Here is a 12,599-nt window from a genome sequence, read left to right on the forward strand (position 1 = left end):
GGTTTTCAAAATTTTTGACTATTCTAGTTTCTTTGTATTTTCATTAAATTTTAGGATCAGTTTACCAGTTCTTACCAAAAAAAGAGGTTAGGATTTTGATTGGAGTTGTGTTTAGTTCGTAGGTCAATTTGGGGAGCACTGCTATCTTAACAGCACTGAGTCTTCCAATCCATTAGCATGATGCTTCTCTCCATTTCTGTAAAGCATGCTTTCATTTCTCTCAACAATGGTTTCTAGTTTTCAGTATAGAGTAATTGAATTCCTTTTGTTAAATTTATTCCTAGGTATTTTTTTATTATATTGTGAATGGAATTGTTTCCTTAATTTCAATTCTTGAAAATTTACTGTTAATATAAACAAATATAATTGGTTTTTATATTAATCTTGAATCCTGCAATCTTATTAAACTTTCCTACTCATTATAGTCATTTTATTGTAGATACCTCAGGATTTTCTATTCAGGATCATGCTGTCTGAAAATAAAGACAGTTTTACTTATAAAGGCAGTTTTACTTATTCCTTTCCAATTTGCTGGCTTCTCTTATTTTTATTTCTTTATTAAACTGAATAGAATTTTCAATAAAAATTGAAAGTAGTGAGAGTGGACATCCTTCCTATGTTCCTGATCTTAGGAGGAAAGCATTCAGTCTTCCATCATTAAATATGAAGCTTGCAGTAGGGTTCTCATAGATGTCCTTTATCAGGTTAAGAAAGCTCCTTTTTATTTCATTATTTATTGAGTGTTTTTGACATGGATGGGTGATAGATTTTGTCAAATCATGTTTCTCTTTCTTTTGGGATGCTAATGTAGTTATAGCTTCTACTAATTCACTATATTCCATTAATTGATTTTCAGATGTTAAAATAACTGTGTATATCTAGAATAAATCCCACTTGGTCACGGTGTATAATTCATTTTATATGTTGCTGAATTCAGTTTGTTAGTATTTTGTCAAGGATTTTTGCCAATTTTGGATTTTTCTTGTAGCATAAGTGTTTAAAGTTTTAAATTTTCCTCTAAGCACTGATTTAGCTACATTCCATAAAATTTGATATATTGTATTTTCATTTTCATTTAAGCCAAACTATTTTCTAATTTCCCTATGATTTCCTCTTTTATCTATTTTTTAAAAAGAAGTGTGTTATCTTATTTGCACACATTGCTTTTTTTTTCCAGATTTCTTCCTATTGTTGATTTCTAATTTAACTGCAAAAATGTTTGTATGATTTCAGATTTTAAAAATGGATTGATACTTGTCTTATTGTCAAGTATATGGTCTATAATGGACAATGTGCCATGTATAGTTAAAAAATAATGTGTACTTTGCTGTAGGTGAATGGAGTGTTCTATAGATGTTAGTTGGGTCAAGTTAGTTGTTAGTGTTGTTCAGGTCTTCTATAACCTTACTTACTTTTTGTCCCCTTGTTCTATCAGTTACAGAGGGAGGAACATTGACATTTTCAACTGTATTGTTGAACTATCTTTCTTTTGAAATTTTTAATTAAATTTTTAAATTTTTGTGTTTTGGGGCTCTGTTATTAAGTGTATGTACATTTACAATTGTCACTTCTTTTTTGATATATTGACCTCTTTATCATTATGGAAGATACTTCTTTGTCTTAGGATTATTTCTTTTTTTTTCTTTTTTTAAGAGAGAACGAGCATGAGCAGGGGAGGGATGGAGGGAGAGAGAGAGAGAATCCCAAGCAGGCTCCACACTCAGTATGGAGCTGGATGTGGGGCTTGATCCCATGACCCCGAGATCATGACCTGAGCTGAAATCAAAAGTTGGACACCCAACTGAGTGAGCCCCCAGGCACCTCAGGATTATTTCATATCTTAAAGTATGTTTTGTCTGATAATAATTTATTTATTCCAACTATCTTACATTAAACCCATTTGTCTCTGAATCTCAAGTGTGTCTCTAGGAGACAGAATGTAGTTAGATCTTGCCTTGTTTATCTATTTGATCATCTTGTCTTTTGGTTGGCATGTGTTGTTCATCTACATAGGTCAGAGCTATATAAATAGCTACATAAATAGACAGATGGAAACATCATAACTTTACAGGGATTTTACTCTGCTTAATGCTTTGTAACATTCTTTTCTTTCCTCTTTCCCATAGTACATTTGATCTATGTTCTAGTTTCACCTCCTCCCCAGAATGTATTCATATTCTTCCTGAAGAAAAGCATACTGTTGAGTTCTTTTGGTTTTGCTCACTTTGTGACCTTTCCCCAAAGTTGTGGTTTTCTCTCTCTGGAGTGTCTTTGGGGTCTTTCTCTTCAGAGTTGTGAGCCCAGAACAATCCAGGAAAAAAAAGGCAAATGTAGATGTAGTGAAAGTTGTGATGATCGGAAACCTACCATTGTGCTAAGGTTGGGGTTAAATTCTATGATAATTTAAAAATAAAAGTAGGGAAATTGAGGAGAGGAGAAGGTGTGAAAAGTGGGGGACAAAGTGCAGGGGGCTGAGCTGGGAACCAGGGGATGACCCTCTAGAGCAGTTCGGTCTGCAGGACCCGGAAAGTGGACGTGAGCCGCGGGTCCTCCATGAGTGACCGCGTTGCTGAGATAAGCCCCAGAGCTACACCAGCCGTGACACCCCACTTGGGAGCTCTGGGGGCTGGGGACAGAGGCGCACCCTCAGAGGCCGAGAACTGAAATGGCGGAGGGGTACATAAGCCCTTCTGCAGAACTGACACCAACCCTCAGAAAGGAAAGAAGAGAACCCTGAAGGGGTGGGGGGGATAAATTTAAACACAGAAGGGCTAAGATGAAGTGTTTTCTGCTGTCAGCAGCAGTGGTGGCTTAGGAACAAGTGTTCAGTTACAGAGAAAAAGAGAAAGTGAAATTTCTGGATATAAAATTTTGATCATAAATTTTCAAACTTCTCTGCCAGCTCTGTCTAAATCTTTCCTGGTTTTGTCAGTGACACTGTCATCTTACCACTCATCACTTTCTCTTTATCATTCAAACTATAAAGTCATCTCTGACCACTCTGTGTGGGATGCCAGGGCTGGAGGGTGGGGAGAGGGGGATTTAACGGGCTCTGAAGCTGTTTTGTAAATTTAACCAAACGTGAATGAGGGGGGAGAAAGGTGGGTTTTTTTTTTTTTTAAACCTTTTAGAAGGCTTCCTGAGCACCACATAGTGGTTTAAATAAATAAATAAATCCCCTCAAAACTCAGTGAATTAATTTAAAATGTCAATGATTTAAAAACATAAAGATTACTTTGCCCCTAAATCACCCATGTAAAGAAAACAATGTTTTGCAGAAATGAACGTGGCTTATTATTGATTCCATAACATTTGGAAAGTGGCAGAAAGAGGCACTGCTTGTTCATGGACAGTGGGATCAGCGTTTGCTTAGTGATCAAATGGGATGTACAGTTCCATGCAAACAAATTATGGTAAATTGGGAGAGGGGCCACTGGGGCTTTGCACAGCTGGATTTTGGAATCTGTTTAAGACCATGCCCTCCAGGTCTGCCGGTTGGTCCCTACTACAAAGACTCCTTTTGGGTCTGAAGCTGAAGTTGTTTGTTTACACAGGGATGTTGGTTCACTCACTCAGTAACTTCTGTGGTGGTTTCTCTTAGAGTATCTCTCCAGTCACAGCAATCCCCACTTCCGTGAGAGGTGTCTTTTCTGACAAACACATCTGTGCAGTAAGCTCTCCTCACTGCCACCTGCCCCTTACTCAGTGGTCTAAAGATTTGACCCAGATTCTTGGATTAACAACGAGAAGGAGAGTCCACCTCTGTGTGTGCTGAATGACTGCAGGCAAACTCTGGACTGCGGGAGCCCATGATCTGCCAAAGGCCTAGAGCAAGAAAACCAGCTGGTCTGTAGGGTCAGAGATGAAGGCAGTACCAGGAAGCCAGAGAGAACTCCCTGGGGCCCTGGCAGCCAACCTTTTTTGGATCCTGGCTCACTGTTTAGAAAAACAGAGTGAGCTCTATTTTTCTGCCTTTTGGTTCTAAAATTCATTCTTGGGATTCTCCTAAGAAAATGTCTTCCTTTTTCTTTTTGCTTACCCTAGCTCAACTCAAGTTAATTCCTGTTACTTACAACCCCAAGAGTTATACTCAGAGTTACCAAAACCCAATGTTTGGGAAACAAGGTAAGGGGATGGGCACATGACAAAAGGAAGACAATAGTTAAAACAACAATTTTTTAAAATATGGGATTTAGATATGACGCAAAACGCACAACAGACAAAATAGAAAAAATAGATAAATTGGACTTCATCAAGATGTAAAACTTTTGCACTTCCAAGGATACCATCAAGAAAGGGAAGAAACCCCTTCAGAAGGGGAGAAAATATTTACAAATCGTATATTTGATAAGGGATATATATCTAGATTATATAAAGAACTTTTACAATTCAACAATAAAAAGACAGTAACCCAATTTAAAAATGGGCAAATGAGGGGTGCCTGGGTGGCTCATTCAGTTAGGCGTTTGACTTTTGATTTCCGCTCAGGTCATGATCTCAGGGTCTTGGGATCGAGCCCTGCGTCAGGCTCCGGCTCCAGGCTCAGCATCGAGTCCCCTAGAGATTCTCTCTCTCCCTCTCCCTCTGCCCCTCCCCCCCCTCGTGCTCTCTAAATAAACAAATAAAATCTTAAAAATAAAAGGGCAAATGACTTAGACATTTTGTCAAAGAAGATATGTAAATGGTCAATAAGCATGAAGATGTTCAACATCATTATCATTTTGGGAAATTCACATCAAAACTAGAATGAGGTATCCATCCATATCCACTAGGATGACTATAATAAGAAAGCTGGGTAATAACAAGGGATCGGTGAGGTTGTGGGGAAATCGTACCCTCATGCACTGAGGGTAGAGATGTAAAACAGTGCAGCAGCTCTAGAAAACAGTCTGACAGGTCCTCAAAATGTTAAACATAGAATTACCATATGACCTGGAAATTCCACTCCTAGGTATATACCCAAGAGAAAAGAAAACAAATGTCCACACAAAAACCTCGTACATGGATATTTGCAGCAGAATTATTCAGAATCGCTAAGAACTGCAAACAACCCCTATGTCCATCAACAATGACTAGATAAACCATGTGGGGCATATCCAGACAATGAACTATTATTCATTCATAAGAAGAAATGAAGTTGGTACATGCTACAGCCTGGATGAACCTTGAAAACATTATGCTAAGTCAAAGAAGTCTATAACAAAAGACCATGTATCATATTATTCCATTTATATGAAGTGTTCATTGAGACCCCCTTTAGGGGCTGAAGAAAGGAGATGGGGAGCGACTGCTAATAAATATTGGATTTCTTTTTAGCCTGATAAAAGTGTTTGAAGTAAATATTGATGATCAATACACAGCTTATGAATATACTTAATAAACATTATACTTTAAAGGGGGTAAACTTTATAGTATGTGAATTATATCTCAACAATGCTAGAAAATAAAATTTTATTTTAAAAAATGTGGGGAAGAAATATATTGCCCCAACCTAATCCCTTAAAAAAATCGTAATCACACTTATAGTGAAATCTAAGGCAAGTTTTAACTGGCTGTGTAAACTTGGCCAAGTTGCTTATTTCTCTAAGTCTCAATTGTTTCTCCTGCCAAGTGGGAATAATGATGATATATCCCATAAGGTCATTTTAATGATTAAATGAGGTAGTTCATATAAATCAATAGAAAATGGCAGAAGTGATGCTGTCTGAGGTGAAAGGCCATCTTCTTTCTACTGTGTGATGGTGCCCACTGTCCTTCTGAAAGGGGTAAGAATTTCAGACTCTGACCGCTCAGTTGGATGATCAGAAATCCAACTGACTGATCCACTTTTCTCAAGGCGATTTTCGTTGCCCAGCGCCTTTCAAGGGGGAGGTAATGGCAATGGGATCTTTGAGACCCCTGCAGCTTCCTTCTTTGACTGGCAACACTTGGGTAGAAACATTTCTAAAATTCTAACACTTTACCCCACTCCTCCTCTTTTTCACCCAGCTTATACTTTCACCTTCCTCTGGCTGACTTTATGAATATGATGAGGTTCTTGCAGTCAGCAGTTGTTTGCTTTGAAATGACCAGCCTTTGCTCTGTGCTTCTTGGCTTTCTGCTGGCTCTCCCATGGACACTGCGGTTTATAGGGTTCCTGGGAAGTGGGGTATTACCGCGTGCACTAAGCACCCAGTTTGTCTTTCACTTTAAAGAACTGTAATCAGAACTGTAATGAGAACTGATTCTCATTTCCCCCCCCCCTAAACTGGACAGTCAATTCCTGAGGACAGAGGCATTTTAGAAATTACTGTCATTCACCTTTGTATCTCTAGCTCGGAGTGCAGGCCCTGGCATGTGGGAGGCGAGTGGACACGGAGGAAAGTGCCTTTGTGCCAGTGGATTTGAAGTCAGATCATCCTGCTTTTCATCAGAAAGGAGCAGAAGCCCAGCCAGCATCCCTTCTCTTCTCCTGCCTCCTCCACGGTGCTCTTCCTCTTACTACCAGCTGTGAATGAGCTTCCCTCACTGCTTCCTAAGACACACCCCGCGTTTGGACCTGTAAACCAGAGCACCCCCAGATTCCCTTTTAGGAGATAACCCCTCCCCCTGTTGCTGGGACTGTTGGTGTTAAGGGCTCACACCAAGTGTCTCTGCAGACATTGCCCCCACGCAAGGGAGCTCCCCACTGGGGTCAGTTCATAGCAGTGCCTGTTCAGTGTGGCAGTTCCAGGGTCTAGACCCACCTCAGACCACTCTGAAGAGCCATTTGGCTCCAGAGTTCTCTGTGGGATTGACAGAGAGAGAGAGAGAGGCTATAGCATAGCCCATATTTTCCTCCTACCTATTCCTGCTGCTTCACCTTCTTCATGGTGTTTTTCCCAAGAGCACACCTCTGTAAACTCCCCTGTGCACAAATTTCTGAGTCTGTGAGACCCCAGCTGGAACCGCCTGTAGCCCCTGGCTCAGCACAGTCAGTGCCGAGTCAATGTTGATCCCATGCCGGCCTCGTCCTGCACTCGCCTTTCTTCTTACCATGAGGACAGGTCAACACCTCGAGGCAGAGTTAGCCAGAAGTTGTGACCTGGGGAAATGGGTGCTAAACCATCATCAAACCTAACCAGCAACAGACTCCCTGAGCTCTTGGGGCCATGGACTATTTGCATAAGAAACCAAATGAACCCCCATGGCTAACGAGAAGGGCCACAAATTCCTCGACACTCCTCACGAAAAGGAGGGAACAATGTCCCCTACCATTGAGTCTGAGTGGAGAGATCAGGACCACCTGAGCAGTAGAAAATGGCAGAAGTGATGCTGTCTGAGGTGAAAGGCCATCTTCTTTCTACTGTGTGATGGTGCCCACTGTCCTTCTGAAAGGGGTAAGAATTTCAGACTCTTACAAGGGTTGCCCATCCAAGAGAAAAAAAATTCCAATCACCAACGAGGTGGAGGGCTTTTACAACTAATTCAAACGAGTAATTGTGTAGAGTACTTATGTGCCGTCGTGTGAATGCTCCCTCTCGGGCTCAAAGGTTTTCTGTGTTGGTGAGGTTACTGGCACCCAACTTGGAATTCATAGCTATTGATGTCATTAAATAGGTGACTTACTACGCAAAGTATTTGACCCCATTGTTGTGTCTGCCTGAAAAATATACAAAACGCTTACTTACCCACACAGGTGTGGCCACTGGAGTGTCTGGCGCTGGGCTGGTCCTCAGAGGCTGGAGAGGCCGACGTGTGAAGGGGCAGGAGTAAGAACAGGGTTGTCGCCAAAAGGATATTCCAGAGGGACGTCATCTCAGACGCGTGCACCAGGAGAGACCAGCCTGGCTACAGAGGCTGCCCACCGAGGGACACTGAAGCCGGGGCCACGGAAGCTTCTCTTCCGCTCTTTGACGCCCCCACACACTCCCCACACTCTCACATATACACACTTTTCATACGTGTGAAGGGACTAGAAAAACATACAAACACTCACAGACCCACTCCTTCCTCTTGCAGAACCGAGAGAGAGAGAGAGAGAGAGAGAGCGTGCGTGCCAGACGCCTGCGCCCGGAAAGAGCTTCAAGGAGTCCCTGGGAGGCAGGTTTTTTGAGTTAAAAAGTGCTTCGAAAGGACAAACCCAAGTGGCAGCAGCAGCAACATCGTGCCCTTCTGTGCTCGCCAGCTGAAGTCAGTAAGAAGCCAGGGGAACCTCGAGGCTTGCTGGAATCCTCCTGGGGGCTGTTAGGAGGCCCTTCCCCTTTCGCTGTTGCAAAACGAAACAAAACTAAAACTGAAGAAAAAAAAAAACCCACAAACACACAACCTGTAGCAATGTGACCAGCAACGTCTACACATTATAGAAATTATAATTTGCTCTATTCAGAAGTTATCTAGTTTTGCTCTAAATAATTTTGTATGGTAAGATCGAGCTCCTTATTCTGTTGCTAAAGAATATTCTGGTCAGGTAGTTCTTTTCCCCTGGAGAAGTTGGGTTATTCCTCCGAGGGTCAAGTTTTCTCAGGGCCTTCAGTCTGGTGTGCAGGAAATAAGGAATAGAGACAGTAATGTGCAGTCAGCACGGCTGGATTTTAAATCTAATGAGAAGAAGGATGTGCTGGAATTAACCTGTTCATATTTACTTGGCTGTGTGTGATGCATCCTTTCCTCCAGAATTTCAAAACATGTTTATATTCCCCACCTGTAGATGATTTGTTCATTTTTTTAAGAGACTGACTTCCTGTTTTGAAGATGAGAACAGAATGCTGTTTTTCTGGGGTTTTGGGAGGAACTGAACCAGATCTTAGATAGAGAAAAGACATATAACCTAAGTGCTTTGTTCTGAAACAGGATACAGCAAAGTCGTATGCCATTCTCAGACAAGATAAGGGGATTGGGCCAACATACCACAATCTAGATAAGCCTGGGAGATCCTGCAATTTTTACTCTCCTTGTTGAGGCTCTGAGGAAAGCTTATTATAAAATTCACGAAATATTGTGAAAGCTATCAGACTTGGTAGAGAGCTCTCCTTCTCCTCCTCCTGCTTTTATTCAAGGAATGGCATTGAAAATAGCAGGCAGAATTTTAGAGTTGTATTCTTTCCAGGATGTAGGAAATCCCAGTTTTTATGGTTTAAAGACTTCTTTGTAAGCATTAGCTTAATAAATGCCAATTTGTCAAATTTCTGAATCTGCAGCAGCGATATCACATGCCAGGGTGTTTCCCTGCTTATGTCCCGGGACAGGGTGGACCAACAGACGCCATGGATGACCTTGGTCACCATGGGCCTGTGACTTCCTTTGAGGCTGGTCCTCAAGGTCCCTGACCCTGTGATCAAGGAAAGCTCTGGAGGTCACCAGGACCACCACAGGGGGCAGGGCCTAGAGAAGTTCTAGAGACTTCCCGGGTACCTGGCAAGAAGAGAGTGCTTAGTAAATCAAATCTTTGGTTATTATTCCAGCAGGAGTGTGATGAAATCTGCACGCCAGGCCAGCCTTGGAGAGGAGGATAAGACACCCATGCTAGATGCAGGCCAAGGTGTGGGGAAACGGCATGGATTGGAGGAGGCAGCCTCTACTGAATGCTTTCTGTGCGCTAGGCAGCACTCCAGGAAGACACAGTCTCTTTTGCTAACCCATAGGTCGGTGAGGAATCTTCAGGCAGCTTCCAGAAGAGAATTTGGCACAGGCTCTGGGCTTCCTGAGGTTCTTTTGGTCTAGATTTATAGCTGTGAGCAGGCTGTAAGCAGGCCTCTCGGGGTGAGAGGAATTTCTCAGCCTAACGCTGAATGCAAGTTTCAGCCTTGGTCAATGTGTGTGGGACACAGGCAGTTCTGCCTACAAAACCGACCCCCACCCAGGAACAGTGAGCCCGGAGGCAACCTGGGGTGCTCAGGCTTGTGGCCTGGCCAAACTGGGAATTCCTGGCTTAGCTGAGCAGCACCAAGCAAGTCCCTTACCATTTCCAGCGATGAGATTCCTCAGCTGTGTGGGTATGTTAGTCATACCTGACACATGGTAGGTTTTCCACAGACTGATTTTCATGCTTGAAGGTCAAGTTCTTACTGGGCAGGGTCAAAAGAGGAAAACAGAAATCAGGAAGTGATTTTTGCTAATTAATGCTAAAGTAAATGCATGTGCAGACTCCCCCAACAAAACCTTTCTGTCACCAAGTGGGGGGTTCCTCAAGGCATCCCTCAGACTGGCTGCTTTCATGTCCCCCCGCAGGGCTGCCTTTGTCCATTGAGCATTGAGAGCACAAGACCTAGGATCTCTGCGCAACTTGCTGAAGGGCCCTGGATCTGCCTGTGGCTTATAATAACTAGCTGGACCCTGGACAATGTCTCTAGGGGACTCCTGCTATCAGATGCTCCAATTCAGGTTTTCTCAATATCTGCTGTGGGGAATGAGATTTCTTCCTTGCAGCATTTTGTTACTTTACTTGGGGAGTTTCAAACCACAGTCCCTGTAGCAGAAGGCTGAGGGTTTATAATTCCCAAATGCTACACCTGTGGTTCTGGTTTGTTCTGTCTGAATATGCTTCCTGATTATTTTTTGACCTGCATTGGCCTCCACCATCTCATTCACAGCAAGTCCCTTAATCAGGAAAAAAAAAATGACCTAGACGGCAGGAGATACTGTAAAAGCTGGTGCTATCACAAAAGCATACCTTTCCTTTGACTTTCTCCTCTTCCTGACACCAGGGATCCCTCTCTTGGCTTTTGGCTTCCCAGGATTCTCTGCGGTGGTGCTCGGTTCAGACCCCAGATGCTTTGCTGACCCACTCCTCCCCAGTCAGAGCTTATTTATTCTAGCTTTAGCCCATCCTCTTTCTGTTCTGTGCTAGGGAAATAGTAAATTAATCCACAACAAGGCTGCCCATCTGCTAATTAAAAGAGTTATGAATTTAGGAGGGGGGACCTACATTTTCATTGTGGCTTCACGATTTCCTAGCTGGGTGCCATTGGACAAGTGGGTTCACCTCTCTGGGATTAGTTGCTGTCACTGCAAAATGGGTCATATGATGCCAATATTGTAGAAAAATTCCTAGGATTAAAGAGACAATGAGAGCGAAAAAAACCTACCACTAAATGTTGGAGAAATTTAAAGCTAACAATTAACATTATCCTTCTCAAGTAATATTGAAATTTTAACATGCTTTGTACATTTTCGGAGGGCATTTAAAGGGATTTCCATTTCAGTAATGCACGTAAGTAGGTGCAAAGTTGGAATTCAGAAAGCCCCAGGGGAGTGGCCAGCCACAGGTCCTGGTTGGAGGGGGGAGACTTGTGATGCATGTGAGTAGTAAGCACACAGTGGGCACTGGGTGAGAGTGTGGAGACCAGTAACGCCTCTCCGAGATGTATGCTGGTAGCTTCCAGCAGGAAGAGCCATGCGCCAGGAGATAAACCAATGATCCTCTAGCAATGGGTGGCCCAGCAATGGTGCAAAGCAACCTAGACACGCAACAGGATGTGTACTCTGACACTCCCCACAAACCCCACCCACTCATTCACACACTTCCAGGGTCTTGAGATTTTTAGAGATATGTATCTGGCAGGGGTATGCCATTTATAACCACAGCCTTCTAAGGAGGGTGCATTCTATTAGATATCACTTGTTTTATCTGTTGGGCACCTGATAAAAGTTCAGGAAAGGAGCTGTGGATAGTGAACTACTTTTCATAAGCAAGGCAGAAGAATTTGGACATAATCCGGAAGGAAGAGGGTAGGAACAGAGAAATGATAGTGAAGGGAGAAGTGGGACAGATGAGACGCTAGCATCTTTCTGGCTAGAAAACCAAGAGAGAAGTGCTGGAAAGTGGGGTGGCAAAAGACCGAGCTAATAGAAAGGTCTGATGTAGAGTTGCAAGTTGTTTACTATGCCATGTGTGAAATGATACTTTGCCCAGATCCTGAATGGATTTTTGTGGAAATCAGTGAGAACAACTTTCCTGTTTGGATCAGAGCAAGGCAGAGCTACGAAGGCACATGTAGAAGAAAGTGCAGAGGCAGAAGGACCAAGAGAATACAAGCTCAGGAATTCACAAGTATCTTGGGGAGGGCTTTGGACTCTCATGTGCTATAGATTGGGGAGGAGGTAGTCGTCAGTCACTTTGACCTCCATCTCCAAAGTGTAAAGTTTGAATGCACAGAGAATAAAATCAAATAAACATCCTCAAAATAAGCTTGAAGTTCATCCATTCATTCTTTCATTCATTTTTAGATAAAAGAAGTCTGAGGTTAGGCAGTTCAGGGGGATTTTGGGCATCCCATGATGTCTTCAGGGACTTAAGTCCCTCATTTTCTTATTTTTTATTTTTTTTTAAGATTTTTGTTTAGTTATTTGACAGAGAGAGAGAGAAAGAGAGAGAGCACAAGCAGGGGGAGTGGGAGAGGGAGAAGCAGGCTCCCCACTGAGCAGGGAGCCCAATGTGGGGCTTGATCCCAGGACCCTGGGATCATGACCCGAGCTGAAGGCAGGTGCTCAACTGACCGAGCCACCCAGGCGCCTCTCCTCACTTTCTGTCCCACTATCCTAGAACTGATTTTGATCCTCAAGATCAGCAGAAGTCTAAAATGGCTGCTAGCACTCCAGCTATTGCATCTACCTTCCAATAGTAGAAGAAAGAAGAAGTC

At 42.8% G+C, this 12,599-nt stretch overlaps 1 protein-coding gene across 4 annotated transcripts in view; it reads right to left on the minus strand.

Moving 5' to 3' along the window:
• AOAH (acyloxyacyl hydrolase) overlaps nucleotides 1-8,216 on the minus strand; it is a 181,530-nt gene extending 173,314 nt beyond the window's left edge. For all 4 annotated transcript variants that reach the window (XM_044919905.1, XM_021699288.1, XM_021699289.1 and 1 more), the window contains exon 1: nucleotides 7,650-8,216. In XM_044919905.1, coding sequence (XP_044775840.1) covers nucleotides 7,650-7,776 — 127 coding nt within the window. In that variant the 5' untranslated portion in view covers nucleotides 7,777-8,216. The remainder of the gene's footprint in view (nucleotides 1-7,649) is intronic.
• Nucleotides 8,217-12,599: the final 4,383 nt, after the last annotated feature.

This window comes from Neomonachus schauinslandi, chromosome 12 (assembly GCF_002201575.2).
Source record: "Neomonachus schauinslandi chromosome 12, ASM220157v2, whole genome shotgun sequence".
Taxonomy (NCBI): Eukaryota; Metazoa; Chordata; class Mammalia; order Carnivora; family Phocidae; genus Neomonachus; species Neomonachus schauinslandi.